At 44.2% G+C, this 15,993-nt stretch overlaps 1 protein-coding gene across 1 annotated transcript in view; it reads right to left on the reverse strand.

Annotated features, from left to right (window-relative positions):
* The window catches only part of SGK1 (serum/glucocorticoid regulated kinase 1), an 8,329-nt gene extending 6,455 nt beyond the window's left edge, over positions 1-1,874 (reverse strand). The window contains exon 1 of the mRNA XM_014533840.1: positions 1,678-1,874. Within this exon, the coding sequence (XP_014389326.1) occupies positions 1,678-1,711 (34 nt within the window). The 5' untranslated portion in view covers positions 1,712-1,874. The remainder of the gene's footprint in view (positions 1-1,677) is intronic.
* Positions 1,875-15,993: the final 14,119 nt, after the last annotated feature.

The following is a 15,993-nucleotide window of genomic DNA, read 5'->3' on the forward strand; positions in this document are numbered from 1 at the left end:
CCCCATGGCGAGCGGCGGCCGGAGAGCACTGGCGTTTCCTTGAAGGAGCCGCCGTGACTCAGGCCGGCCCGGCTTCCTGCCCCCGTCCCCAAACAAACAAATGGCCCTTGTGCGCGGCCCGGCCGCTTCCGAAAACGCCTTTTTTGTGCTTTTGGCCAAAGCCAAGCAAGGCTGAAAAAAATCCCAGAACTTGGACGGGGAGGAAGGAAGGAAAGAGAGAGGGAAGGGGGAGGGAGAGGTCAGGAATGTGTAGGGGAGGGGGGCGGAAATAAAACTCGTCTCTGCACTAAAGGGGAAAAAAAAGTACAATCCGCATTTCACTTTTTTTCCCCCTAAAGTAATCTCTGAGAACATCCTGTCCGTTCCGCGAGTAATTTTCCCCCTTGCATTTTTAATCCCCGCCATGCCCAGAACACGTGAGGAGGTGGCAAGTTAGGGCGCAGCGGCTCCGCGCAGGGCACCGACCTGGCATGACCCCGGGACCCCCGGGGGCGCCGTGGGCTCGCCCGACTCTCCCGCCTGAAAACTAGGCCAGGTCACGTTCCAGGGTCGTAAATCCCCTGAGTTTGTCCTCTTCTTCCCCTTCCCTCCCCTCCCCAGGTTACTGCAAGCGCTGGCGCGTGGTGGTCTTGCAGTTTGACCACCTGGCTCTTTCTCTCGAGTCCCAGATAAACTGGGAGCCGTCAGCTCCCGAAAGACTAGCCGGGAGCCTCGGCCCCAGAAAGCATAGGAGAGAGGGAAGCTCTGCGGAGCAGCGGCCGGTGCCTCCCTGTAACCCGCCGCAGGGAGATACCTGGACCTGCAGTCTGACCTCCGGCGCCAGGAGTCGCGCCAGGGTTGGCTGGGGCGCCGCCAGTACCGCCACCGGGCCTGGAGCGAAGAGGAGGCTCTGCAAGTTACCAAGACTTGCAGGGCCCGGTACCTGGTGCTCGCCGGCTGGCGCTGTCTGCGGTGGCTGCCCTGCCATGACCCCTTGCTGCCAAGGGCCCTGCCATTTCAGAGCGGCCTGCTGCTAGGTCAGACACTCTGAAATACCAGCTGTCAAACCAAGAATAGCATTGAAGCGGGTTTGCTTCGGCCTTGGGTAGGGCTTTGCTTTGCAGGCAGCACCACCACCTCATTTGCCCCAATATGATCTGTGGCCTCAACTGCTTCTTGGTTTGCTCAGTCACCACAGCCCTGCACTGGGAGAAGGGAACACACATCCTTTCTCTGGAGACAGGCTGAGAAATTTGGCTCAGCATCCACTCTTTAAAAAAGCACTATCGCCTGAAATTGATGCTCCAATCTAAAGCCAGGTTTAGGAAACTCCAGATCACAGTCGCTGAGCCATTTCTGCTTCATCTTGCATGTCTTCTTCATCTAGTATGATTTGTTACTGCCAGTACCCCCCAGTACCACTTAAATTAGCCTAGCTCAACCCAGCCCTGATCCCACGCCATTCCTTCCCCCCCTGTGAGGTGCAAATTTTGCAAAGATTGCCTAGAAACAGCAGCCCGCACAAAGATTTTGTTTGCTTGCTTAAAAAAACACACATTAAATTAAGGAATCTTCCTTCAGAGACCCTCCCCTAAGTACCACCTCCTGGGCCTCCCCCATGCCAAGTAGCTCCAAATCCTCCGTAGCATCTTTGTTTTATCCACTCCGTCCAGATTACAGTAATAAAAGCAGACGAACCTTTCAAAGGGGATTTTACAGTCTCCTCTTTCATTCTTCAGGTCGCCTCGGATATGAAGCCTGGAGGTTACTTTCTGGGGGCTGGAGGTAGGTAGCGCTCAGTTAGGGCTGGAGCAGCCTCCTGCTATGTGCCTGATAAGGCTGGAGGCTGAGATGACAGGGGAGCACGAGGAGCCAGAGGCGCCCGTCCCTGCTGTGTTATCAACCCCACTTTATAGAAAGGCAATTTACATACAGGAAGGGAGCAAGCTGCAAAGTTCAACACAGGGCCATTTATCCCTTCCATTGCAACATCACTCAGAAAATTACAGTCTTCAACGTCCTGGGTTTATTACACCCTCAGTAAGACACACACACACACGCAAATGTAACTTGACTGATTATCATCACAAATCAGTCCAGAAAATCAAAACAGATGCATAGGGTTCATTTTCTCAAAGAAGCTCTGGCGCTCCAGCATGCATTCCAGGAAGAGCGTGGAATGTAAGTTAGAGGACTCTTAAGTGGAATAGAGAAGAGGCACCACCGTATGATTTGTGGTTGGAACAGAACAGGGACGTCTGAAGTGTCTCCCCCTCCCCCGCTAATGTTCAGCAGCTGGAGACGAATGGTCTGCTAAACTTATCATTTAAGGGAGAGAATCAAGTTGTTGAGACTGGCCTTTCTTCCAACCGGATACCTGACGGGTGGAGCAGGCGCCCCCTGTTCTGTCCCGGCAACCCACTAAGACTTCCGAACAGGAAGGTGACACACGGGCGGCGGGCGCACGGAGCAGGGGGGCGGCAGGCCAGGGAACTGCGAGGCGCCTGTTAACTGCGCAGGCTTCAGGCTGCCCCGTGGCCGCTATTGAAGCGCTTGATCAGTTTCTTCCTTCCCGTCGCCAGCTTCTTTCTTTGGTCCAGAAAGTCCTCCCACCGGGAGGAATCCGGCCCCTTCCCCCTTACTCCCTGGTGGCGAGATGGCCAGGGTTGCGTCACAAAACTCTGCTGGCAAATGCAGCCTAGAGGGCGATCGTGCTCTCTGGGAGGACGGCTCCGAAACGCATGCTTTCCAAACCCACTTCTCTCCTGAGGTTTTATCAGTCCCAGAAAAATGTCTACAACACCTAGTGCAGTCATAGATAATATGGAGGACTTGATATGAGATAAGCTAGTTAATTACCTGCCCACTCCCCGCAGCCAGTCCTCTCACGTTTAGGCCTTACACTGGGCAAACTGCAGTCAAAACTCAAATGGAAATGATTCACCAAGACATTTTCTCATGTATATGTACTTTAATAGTTCAGAAAATCGTTTTGGAGCTTCTACTTTATTTTTCTTGATGGACTATGACATAAAAAACAGAAACTTTTATTAAGATATGGCCCTTTCCGATGCTGGTACTTCATGAGTTCCTTCTTGGGCTTGCAGGCCATCTCCATGCAGACCTTCATCGCATGGAGGTGCACAGCCACACCCTCATTCAGCTGGAGAGGTGGTTCACAGCCACAGGCCAGAGCAGGCAGTGGCTGTTGCTCATGATGGGGAGCTTGGCGAGTGGAGGCACGAGGCCTTGAGATGCTGCAGCACGGTGGAAGCCAACCGCTGCCGGAGGATGACTGGCAGCCGTCCCCAGCATTCAGCTGCACCCCCCAGCCCGACTTCGCCAGTCAGGGTGGGAAGCTCCAAGTCCAAAAAAGCAGCAAAACCGAACCAGTGACCCCATGGCTGACCTCAGGACCAGCTACATTGAATAATGACCCTGCCCCAGTGCCAGACAATCAATCAGCGGAGACCACAACCCTGAAAGGGCACACCTGGAAAACTGCTAAATATTCTATTGAGATCTTCTCCTGGGACCTCCCCCTAAGAATCTTCATCCTTAAAACACGTAGGGTGGAGGACCCAATGTGCTCTGCCTCCCGCGAGCACGCCTGTGCCTTTCCCTTTTCCCTTCTCCCCTCTCGCTCCCAAGCTCCTAGGCCCTTCCTTTACCGTTATGACTTGTTTCCTAAACCCATTTCTTCTACTTTTTATACATCTGTGATTAGCTAAATAAATGTTCTCTTATAAATAAAAAAGATATGGGCCTTTCCATTTAATTTAAAGGCTTAGAACACAAATTACTGGTATTTCTTAATATATTAGAGGGAATTTTATAAAAAGTATTTTTATGAGGACAAGTATTGGACTGCTTAAATGTGTCAGCTGCATGAGTCTTCTCCCTAGATACAGTATCTTCCGTTGGTAACAGGGCATATAATTGTTTTGTATGGCTCAAAGTGCCATACATTCTAGAACAATCCTGTGTAGTTTAGGTTCTTATGCTTATTGACTCATTCGTTGATGCTTATAGAATTCTTTCCCTGGAGAATCACCGAAGAAAGCACATAGAATGCCAAAAAACATAATTATTACTCTAGAGAGCAACTAAATGGACTGGTTTTTGTTGAAGGTTGTCACTAAGTACATATTTTTTTATAGTATTCATCAAACAGAAAATGATGACAAATGAATTTATTCAGGATAGCTAGTATAGATAAGTAACTGGCAAGGGTAATTAAATGTCTATTTATAGAACACAGGTTCTATAGTGATTATTACCTTCTGTAATCATAATTGTCAAAATTGACATGCATAGAGGAGATAAGAATGTAGGTAACTAAGCAAAGAACACATTTTCTAGAATAATAGAGTTAAGAGTTATTTAAACCCACAAAACTACATGCTTTCTATTAGCCTGAATAGGCACCTCTACATAGGACTTATTTTTTCCAAAACAGTGATTTTGAATAAACAAGACTATACACATAAGAACCTTGGAAGTCGTTTTGTTAAATGATGTACATGTAGCTGTCTAACAGGGAAACCTTATGTTGTTTTCCCTAATATCATTTTCTTAAACTATTAAGGATTATGCAATTATTGTTATTTTTTTTCTGAGTTGGGCAAATGACAGGCAAAGTTGTTAACTAGCAAAACTTGCTTTTAGGACCAAATTTAACTTCTTTCTGTACCCCCTTTTTTGTCACTTTAGTTGACTCCGATGCTTCTCCCACAAACCACCCACAGCACTGGCACACTATATGGTCCCCCAAACTCTAAACTATTGCCTCTCACCCTCTTTCCCACTAATGCCAACTGCCTCAGAGCCCTGCTCTCTGCTAATTGCCAAGGGAGATGTTTACTAGATCCTTCTTTCTTCCTCCTTCCTTCTCTCCTTGTCTCCCTTCAGCTCATTCATGCAGGCATTTAACAAGCACTTATTAAGTACAAATATGAAGATCAAGGGACAAATATCAGTAATCCAGTTATCTGACTCTACAGAAGCTCTCATTCTAACGAGACATTATGAGTGTTAAACACAGACGTCTGAGCCAACCAGAGAAGAACAGAGGAATTTTCTATTGGGTTGAAGCAGCAGGCATGGAATTGTTGAGGGAAGTCTCCACACAAAAAAAAGGTATTTGGGCTGGTCCTGGAAAGCCCTGCTTGGTACAAAAAGGAAAGTTGTTCTAAGCAGAAGCAATAGTCTGAGTACCAAACTCTAAGGTGCTGTGCAGCAGCTCGGGAATAATTTGGAAATATGGTCCTTACCCAGACCTTACACACAAGCAAAATGTATGTGGCCACTACTAGTGAAAGAGGAACATAGCACTTTCAAGTGAAATTAAAAAGCACTGCCGATTTTTAGCCTGCATAGACACCTGATACAGCTCTAGTCATGGTTGGAGTTTACTCATCCACTTATCACCAGATACTTCTAGAACTATGCATCAGACACTGTGCTACATGCAGGAGACACAATGGTAAACATGAGCTCACGGGATGACGGGCAGGTGGGGAATTTGCCTACAAGGTGAGATTGAACCATAGTGTCTAAAAACCAAGGAAAACTCCTCCACCAACACTTGAAAGTGACACCTAGCAATGTGTTGTAGTGAGTTAATTCAAACCAAAATGTAATTGATAACTCAACTATTACTCCTATTAAGGATATTTGCTTTTAAAAAAAATCCTCCTATCTCATTAAAAATGAGCACATTTACATACACAGGCATATAAGGGAGTGTTGAAAGTTGGAATGGGGAAATTTATGTGGTTGGAAAATGAATGAAAGCTTAGACAAGCATAGTCAAGGCCTAGCACAGAGATTAGCAATCTTTTCGCAGTAATAACACCAATGGTCTGTACCCATGCCTTCTAGAAAGTCAGGCCACAGGACATTGGGTGGGAGGATGGGGGCATGGTTTGTAGTAAATGTTATATTTCAGTCAAGGCACAAATTAAAGAAGGGAGGCCAGTGGTTGCTCTTGACTTAGGCAGAATGGAAATCTAGCTAACAATAAATCAGTGGACTGACGACTCGCCTTATCTCTATCTTTGGAATGTTGTAATGTCTGATGTGGCATAATCCAATGAACAATAAATAAAAATCATAACTGTCAACTAGAACACAATATGAAGGGCAAAGAATCGCACATGTTTGACAGCTTTATATTTGGCTCTCGGGATTGACCTGGAAAATGACACCCAGGGAACTTTCCATATGATTATGAAAAATAATACAAGAGCAAGTGGAAAAATGGTTCAAGTCAAAATTCAATATTATCTCTGACTTTCTAAACACAAGAGGACTATGGCCTTACTAAAAGCTTTATATATTATCAACATAGCTTTAGTGTTAGGCATTTGTTTATTGTTAGGCATTTGCATTTACAAATGCCTTTCCTTTCAATTCAAAAAAATTACTTTGTGTCTGGTGAAGGCCTGGGAGGGGTGAGTGTGGGGTGGAAGGTGTCAATGGGAAAAAAACCCACCACCACCTACAAAAGGGACATCTGTAATATTTTCAACAATAAAGATAACTTTTTTAAAAATTACTTTGTAATAATAAATGGTCAGATTATGGCAAAGAAAGGCAGAGAGCTTTGGGCTGAGGAGCCTATCCCTTCACTGTCCAGGGCCAACCCGCAAGCCCACTTAACTTCTACTAGTCCTGCGGCCCAGCCTTGGCAGTCAGGCAGCACAGGGCTTGGCATTTCTTTGCTGAATCCTTGGGACACACATATTGAAGTTGCAACCTACACAAAGACAGTATAAAGGGCTCTTTTTCACCCCCACTTTATTCACAAAGTACCAATAATAGAAAATCAGGAGCCTGGACTTCTGGCAGACATCTATAACCAAACTAAAGTGAAACCTAAAAGCTTTAATCGGCTCAGTATAAATCTCCCCCCAAATCGCTCACATTTCTGACCCTATAATCAATCTTGCAAGAAGCAAGAGAAGCTCAGGCGTCTCCTAAGGTCTGTTTCCTATAAATCCTGCCTACAAATTACAGCAACAAAATAACATAAATGTAATAGTAGTCAGCAGTGGGGAAAGCAGTGAGGTGGCTGGCAGAAGGCTGATTGGCATCACTTTAATGTAAAGCAGTTTAGGGAGCTTCCTTTTGATTTTAATCCTGAACATAAAGCTACATAAATGTTTAAGTCACCTCCCACGGCAAGTTCAGGAGTGTCGGTAACAGGCTGAAGGTACACTTTGGTTGGCTACAACTGAGGCTCATTATCTGTGAGCCTAGACAAGATATTCTCTAAACCTTAATCTTTTAATCTTCTACTTAGTATAAATTGTGAAAAATAGTTGAAATAAAGAATTTGGGGGCGGGGGGAGAATCTGGTAAGTAACCTGCTCAAACTGGAATCTCACAGAGAAGATATGCCTATGTTCCTTACCCTCACCCTATACCTACCACTACAACAGAACACATCAACAAGTCAAAATAACAATGGTATGTGCTGTGTTTACAGCACATAACCATCCCTGACTCTGCTGGGCCAAGGATGGGCCACGGATAGTCCTGAATGATGGGAATTCCATTAAGGCCTGAAAAGATAACCCACTTTGTTTTTCAAACTTCCCACTCCTCCCTTGGTCTCCCCACAGACAATGCTCCAGAAAGGGATAGATCAAAAAACAAAATGCTATGATAACAGAACAAACACTTGTTTACCAGGTGTTTGAAGTAGAGGCTTAAATGTTGGATGGAAAAGCAGAGAGGGAGCCAAAAGCTAACCCCAAAGGATTTTCAATTGCTCATAGTGGATGGAAATAATAGGTGTAAATATGGACAGACAGAGAGGGTAAATTTATTGAAAGGAGGTCAGAGAAGGCCAACTAACACAGAAGATGCCTTTTCTAGGTCACTCAGCTTATCCTTCAGTTATGGAAAGAGGAACAAGTTCCCACTGGTCATCGCCTGTTACTTTTAATTATTCAGACTTCTATGGAGCACCTCCTTTGTGCCAGGCACTGTACTAAGCCTTGGACCTAACAAGAATGCCTCAGATAATCAGTATTGCCACACTCGGGCATGGTCTATATTTATTTGGTTAAATTGAACAGTACTTTTCCAAAAGGTAAGCTTTCAGATACAGTAGTTCTACTTTTCCTAAGGCTGTTGTGCCTTAATGCCATTAACATGCAAGCTTAGGCATGTTTAACCATTTAGAATATTCACTTTTTCAAGTGAGGAATGAGCTGGAAGTTCTCTTGCTGCTCTAATAGTGTGCAGTTCTGTGATATCTGGGAAAAGAGAAATCTGAAAGGAACTTCTGGTAACTCAGAACCACTTCCCATGGCTTCCTGTAATAATGCTCCACACCCAGCTAATCCTCTGGATCCCACCCTGCCTCCCCAAAATCTCTTTCGGCAGAGATTTTGTGCTCTTTGTTACTTGACTCTCAGGTGCCTCTCTGGACCTTGAGTTCCTAAATACTGGACAGTACAATTCATGTTTCTCACCTACCTCACATCCTCCAACCACATCCCTCTCCACTCCCCCTCTTTTCCCTCTCCCCTTTGTCCTCCAGGCTGGTGCCATCCTGACTCTGTTCCTTTAGCAGCACAGCTTGTGTCTGCCTCGGGGACGTTGTCTGTGCTGTAACTCCACCTGGAATGCTTTCCTCTGATACTCACAGGGCTGGATCCTACCTGCCATTCAGATCTCAGAGTAAACACCGCTTACACAGTGGAACCTAATGTAGGCAGCTGGCTGTCCTTTGTCACTCACCCTATTTCAATTCTCTGCATATTAGTCCTATTATCTGACATGCTTCTTGGGTTTACTATTTGTCTCCCCAAACTAGAAAGTAGTCTCTAGGGATGGGATCTGTCTTATTCTCCATAGCATCCCTATGCCCAGAAGAGTGTCTGGCCCATAGGAAGTGCTTAATAAGTAAAATGGTTTAATGATATCCCCCATATATATTTCTGGGCACATTACTGCTTCTCAATCAACTTTAGTTTTCCTTCCTTCACATAATCAAGGGTACATTTCCCTAGCAGTCATTTTATAACTCACTATAAAAAGCAAAACAGCCTGGCCAGTGTTGCTCAGTGTTTGAGCATCCACCTATGAACCAGGAGGTCATAGTTTGATTCCCGGTCAGGGCACATGCCCAGGTTGTGGGCTCAACCCCCAGGGCGGGGGGTGCAGGAGGCAGCTGATCAATGCTTCTCTCTCATCATTGATGTTTCTATCTCTATCTCCCTCTCCCTTCCTCTCTGAAATCAATAAAAATATATTATTTTTAAAAAGCAAAACGAAATCAAAGCAAACAAAAACCCTTGACTTTTAGCTATTTTATTACCTACTAGAGACCTGGTGCATGAAATTCGTGCACGGGTAGGGTCCCTAGGCTTGGCTGGTGATCAGGGCTGATCTGTGGGGTGACCGGTGGGGTGATTGGGGCCTGCAGGCTGGGGGCAGCTCCTGCATTGAGCATCTGCCCCCTGGTGGTCAGTGTGCATCGTAGCAACCGGTCATTCCACGGGTCCTTCTGCAGTTCTGTCGATTTGCATATTAGGGTTTTATATAGATAGATTATGCTACTCAATTGCTTCAGAAATCTGAGGGACAAGATTTTATGATATACAATTAAGATTTTAAAATTAAGGCTATTCTTTTAGTCCAAATGGATCATTAAACAATCATATTGAATAACCATTTTTCAAGAAAACTAAAGAAGATGCTGATATTTTTCACAGATACCACTGAATGGATACTTTGTCAGGTTCAGAGAATCAAACCATTGGAAGGATGGCCATCAAGGCTTTCATTCATCCAGCTTTCTTAAAATGTCAGGTTAGCCTCTTGTTTCAAGGACCACAGATAATCTTCCAAGGAGTCAAAAAGACATATCCTCTTTTTCTCTCCTTTTTTACATTGCCCCCAATTCTCTTTTGCCCCCAATTCTTTGCTGTCTATAAAGATACATTTTTAAAATGAGAAGCCCATTGGATACCATGATTCCTTACTTCTGGTTTTAGCTGAAGGACCTCTGGCCTATTCTGTTTATAAACCTCCTCAGTTTTGCAGGTGTGGGATGATCATATTTATGAAACATTGGCAGTTGACCAATGAGAACTGCCTTTTTTATAGTTTAAAGAAAGTGATAGCAAGCCATCTTCCCAAGAGTGTTCTAGCTCAGTCAGGGAGGCAGCCTTGTGCTCTGCCAGGTCCCCTCCCAGCTTTCTAGGATTATCCTGCATAGCTGTAGAAGCACATGTACCCTCGGTAGGTGATGATAGCAAAATGTCACACTGTATTTGCAGATACATGTGAATAAAGGGAGGGAAAACCCTCTTCATTAACGATACCATCTGAGTTTAATAGAAAAGAATGCTATCAGAACCTGTTTAACTTCTGTTCTTCAACCAACTTTCCCCACTTCTCACCCAGCCTGAGGACACGGCATTAACATGGCCAGATCACAGTGTTTTATTTCAATCTTGAAATTGTAAAGTTCTTCCATAACTTTCACATCGTCAGAAAGCCTGAGTGAACATTTGATACAAAAGCCTTTCACTTTATTTATTTTGTAAATATCCTTCTCTACACAATGGTAAGACATTGATTAAAGGGGCCCTATTGTGCAGTGCATGGTGTGCAGTTTTAAACCCATAGCACAATGACCATTAGGTTGAAAACCTATTAACCCTTATCCCAGAAGAGGATGCAAAGTCCTTGGGGGATGTTTACTCTTCTCCTTGATATCCTGTAACTGAAATACTATGCTGTAAAGTCCCTAATTCTTAAATACCATGATATAAAGTTAATACATTTTATGTTACATGACAAGGGGATAAGAGAGGGAAGAAAATAAAGACATTTACTTCATACACACAAACATATTCATAACAAGTAAGGAAGAAAGATTCATGACAATTATAATCCTTGATTCTATAATTAGTCATGTGGTCATAGCTGGTATTTTTAACTGTCTCCTTCCACTGTCTATTTGTCCTCAGCAAGCACCTCAACTGGTCATGGTTCTTTACCTAATGGAGTGACCCAAGCCTTCATTCCAGACAGGGTCTGGGCCATTTAGAGTCCTGCCTGGATTGGGCTGTTGTGGTTTTCCATTGACTTTATTCACAGACATGGTATTATTAAGAGACACCCTAAGAGGTCTCTTGTATTCCAAACATACTTTTCCTTACCTGCATTGTGGAGTGGCAATCCAAGTTATGGGTAGCCAGGATCAATCATCCCAGCCAGCACACTCCCTCCCTTCTTTGTCTGTTGATTTAGGGTCACAGAGAGCCCAGAGCTGGAGTAATTTCTAGCTCAGTGGAATCATTGTTGTGTCTCCCAGTGGAAAAATTCCTCCCTTTCGAACTAAGACCTCTAGCCCAGCAGAGCATAAGATTGGAGAGACAGGAAGCAAAAATGTTGCTAATAGGTCACTAGGGCTAATAGTGAGTGGCGCCACTCCTATTTCTACACCTTGATTTTTGGACCTGTAAATCCCAGCTATGGGAGAAACAGCACCAAATATGGATGCTAATTCAGAGTATAATAAAATTCCTGGAAAACCATGCCCCAGCCCTGCAAGGTATATTGTCACCTAGCTAGCACTGTAACTGAGTCTTTGAAAGGCCATTCCACCATTGTATCAAGCCAAGTTGCTTCAGAATAGTAGCATGGGGCCCATGGCCTTACTTCATTCACAGTGAAGTGAGTTCCTTGATCAGAGGCAATGCTGCATGGAATATCATGGTGGTGGATGAGGCGTTCTAGAAGTCCATGAACAGCTGTTTTGGCAAAAGCATTGCACACAAAGAAGGCAAATCTGTATCCAGATTAAGTGTATATTCTAGTAAGAACAAAAAGCTGCCCCTTCCATGACGGGAGGGTTGAATGTAATTAACCTGTTGGCTGATCACTCTGGGAACGGTGTGATATTAGGGGCTCAATGTTGGTCTCTGCTGCCGACAGATTGGGCACTAAGCAGTGGACTTCGACAGATCAGCCGTGATTACTAGAAGTGCATGTTTCTGAGACTATGCATAACATCCATCATTGCCACCATGGCCGCTTCATTCATTAGCCCATTTAGCGCTGATGGGGTGGGTCATCCTATTCACTTGATCACTAAAACCTTCCTCTGCTGAGGTCGCTCTTTGACAAGCATTCACATGGGACACATATCCTCACCTTTCTTGCCCATTCAGAGAGGTTTATCCACATACCTCTTCCCCAGACTTCATGGTCCCCCAGTTTCTAATCATGTTCTTCCCTCTTCCAATTGCCTGACCATCCAGCCAAACCACTGGCCACAGCCCATGAACTGGTATATAATCACATGTCTGGCCACTTCTCCTTCCAAGCAAAATGAACAAGCAGGTGAACTGCTCTCAAGTTCATCCCACTGAGAGAATATGCCTTCCCACTATCCCTCAGCTATGTCCCAGGAAGGGGCTATAGAATTGCAGCTTTAATTCTATGTGACTTGCTGGTGTCACCCACAGCACAGGGCATGACACACAAACTTCATCTCACACAGAGGTATGAAAATGCAATAACCCACTGGCAGGATACTAAACACTTGGAGTTTTATTTCCTGAGTATTCTACATCTTCATTTACTTCTTTCTTAGTGATTAGTAGATTTGGGTACATTTTACTATTTTTAAAACATTCCTGGCTAGCTTTGATATTTAGGTTTTGTTGCTTTTCCTTGCCTTCCCACTCTCTTTTTAGCTAATAATTTGCAACATTGTTTGCAACCCTAAGAAAACTGGGCACTGCATCAGTTTATCAAGCAAAAATTTAAAGAAAGATTACTGTGATGCCTTAACTACACTACCTGACCATCCATTCAATATATGTGAAAATGTTGAGTAAAAATGGATGGAAGACATTGTCTTAGCACTAGACAACTTTTGTGGGAAATTCTCTTTAGGATTATTGGTTTCTGTAAGGTTGATAGGGACCTTGTAGGGCTCCCCAGAACTGCTATATCTTTTTTTTTAAAAATAGTTACAGAGAATTAGAATTAATATCACACACATTATATTATGCATATATGCACATTATATACAGCATGCATTGTATATTACACAATCAAGTATTAATGTTTTTAAAATATTAGAAAGCACATTTACTTAAAGGTGCCATAACTAGACCACTTCTAGGAGTACAGTGTCTAGCACAGGTGTCCTTGTCAGAACATGGTGCTGCTGGATCTAACATCTCATCTTCCCCATATGAACCAATTATTTTTCCTTACAGAGCAATCCTTTCTGATTTTCACAGGTGGCTTTTTGATGATTTGTCTCACAAAGAGACTGGGTGAAGGTATGTGGCTGGATAATTGTGGACTCACTGCCATTTCTAAAAATAACCCAACCGCCACGCACCTTAGCTCTATTGTATTCATATACTCCTGTGTATGAAGACAGTTCAGTTCGTAGCCAGCACAGCAAATGCCCGTTTCCTCTGTTTTAAAGTTTGAAACTATTGTATATACATGAAAGTTGGGGTTTTTTATTCAAATAGCACTGCCAGCCTCACTTCATACTTTTCATAGAATTGTCAATTCTATGAAAGATTCTATTAGTGTTAAAAATGAGGCAGTGTAGGAAAAAGCTAGGAAAATCCCTTGGCAAGAGGAATAGAGAAACTGAGGCAGATAGCTGAACAAATTGGCTGAGGAATGTATAGCTAAATATAGAAGGTCACCAGGGCAGAAAGCACCAGGTGCCCAGCAATGAGCAAAACGGGCGCTGGACTTCACCCCCAGAGTGGCCTTGCTTTTCCTGGCATATCGCTGATCATGTGGTTAGACCCCTGACCTTCCATATTGCTGATCATACAGTTCAGACCTCCTGACATTTCCTCCCTCGATTTAACATGGAGGCCTCAGTTGTATTTCAGCTCCAGGCCCAGAGAAGCAGCAAAACCAGGACAAGCTACAATGACTAATGACACCTTGCCCTGGCGCTGACCAATCAGTGGAGACCAGGACCCAGAAAGCACACACCTGGAAAAGCTGATGAATAATCTATTAGGATCCTCCCCTATTCCTCCCCTAAGATCCCAGCCTTTAAAACCTGAAGGACCCAGTGTGTGTGCTTCTTCCCAGGAGCACACCTGCGCCTTTCCCTTCTCCCTCTTCTTCCCCACAGGTGAGCATCTTCTTGGCTCTAAGGGGCCCCATGAGACTTGCAACCAGGGGAGCACTGAGCAACAACAGCAGCTGTCCCAAGCTAACCCCCTGAACTCTATTTTCTCTGACTTCTCAGTGAGCCAAGCAGCCCAGCCTAGGCTCTCTCCTGTTGCTTCTTCTGTCTTACGTCTTCCTCGTTTCACCGTCCCCAGCTTTAATAAATGTACTCTAAAAATCACCTGGACTCATGTTATGAGCTCTTTCCTGCAAGGAGTCAATAACACACACAATACCACCACCCAAAGGCAGACCTGCTCTGGGCAGGTTCCTGTCCGGTAACAAAAGGACCTTAGGAACTATGAATATTCCTGATAACCATTTGAGCTCTCTTGATTTTTTCTCTAAAATAGCCTGCACTTCCAAGACTATCTCTATCATTGTCAACTAGTATCAGTTGTTAGGGGCAGAAATAGAAAATTGGGGACTAACTATGAGTTATTTCTAAATAAGAAATATTAATCATGCTCTGTTAACTGTGAGTGTTTTGTTCTGATTAAAGAAAGCACATTCTAACCTGGCTGGGAGTTGTATGCCCTTGGGACCTGGGAGTCAACCTTAGAATGCAGTCTATCCCTAGTCAAGAACTACCTAATATTGTGGAAAGATTAACAACCTTGTTGCCCAAACAATGAAGTCCTGCCCCAGCTCCTCCCGAGCCCATGTTGCCTACTTCCCCATGCCTGTGATTCCTGCTCCCCCATGTAATCTTTGTCCTTTCCAATATAAGCAGCTGGATAATGGGGGGCTAGAGATTTTTGTGGATGACCTGCTGCTCTCCCATACTGCCGGCAGCATTGGAATAAATGCTCATATATGATTCAACCCTGTCTCTGCTTAATTGGCTCAATTCCCATTGATTATCTGGTTTCAATACTGATAAGCAGAAATGAACTTGCTCCTCTCTGTAACTGCCACAATTTAGTGCATCTAATATAATAGCTAACATGCAATTATTATATTAAGTGGCAGACACTATGCTTTAGTGCTTTTTATGCAATGTCTCATTTAATCCTCATAATGACCTTATAAAAACTGCTACTGTCCCTGTTATAGAATAGTAAGAAGCTAAGAAAATTCCAGGACAAGCAGAATAGGAAAACTAAGTTAAACAGCAATTTGCAGCCACCTAGTAAGTCCTATCTTCCCTAAATCAAGGGCACTCAAGAGTAAATGGTTTGTACCTCTCTTCTCAACCAGAGGGTAAATAGCTTAAATCACCCTACTTGGGGAGACAGATAACAGAAATCCAATTAAATGCCATTTTCAACCACACCCAAGGACAGACAAATTTAAAAGAATATATCTCATTTTGGTTCATCAGCATAAAGCTGATGAATATTCTATTGATCTGTCCCTAAGACTTCCCCTAAACACCCAGCCTTTAAAATCCCTGAAAGTGAAAGTCCCAGCACACGTGCCCATGCCATTCCCTTCTCCCATCTCCCACCCCCATGATGCTTGCAACCAGAGAAGCAACGGGCAGTGGCAGCTGGTCCTGTCCCAGGCTAACCCCCAACCTGTCTTACAAGGCCCCTATTCTCTGACTTCCCAGTGAGAGAAGGCAGCTCAGCCTAGGCTCTTCTGCAGCTTCTATGCCCTTCATTGTTTCACTCTCCTGCAGTATAGTTTTGCTGCAGTCAATAAATTCTCCCTTGCTTTTCTTTCTTTTTTTTTTTTTGGTCACTTCAATGTAATATCTTTTTTTTAATTAAATCTTTATTGTTCAGATTATTACAGTTGTTCCTATTTTTTCCCCCCATAGCTCCCCTCCACCTGGTTCCCACCCCACTCTCTGCCCTTACCCCCCCCCCTGTCCTC

The sequence above is a fragment of the Myotis brandtii genome, unplaced genomic scaffold (assembly GCF_000412655.1).
Source record: "Myotis brandtii unplaced genomic scaffold, ASM41265v1 scaffold123, whole genome shotgun sequence".
NCBI lineage: Eukaryota > Metazoa > Chordata > Mammalia > Chiroptera > Vespertilionidae > Myotis > Myotis brandtii.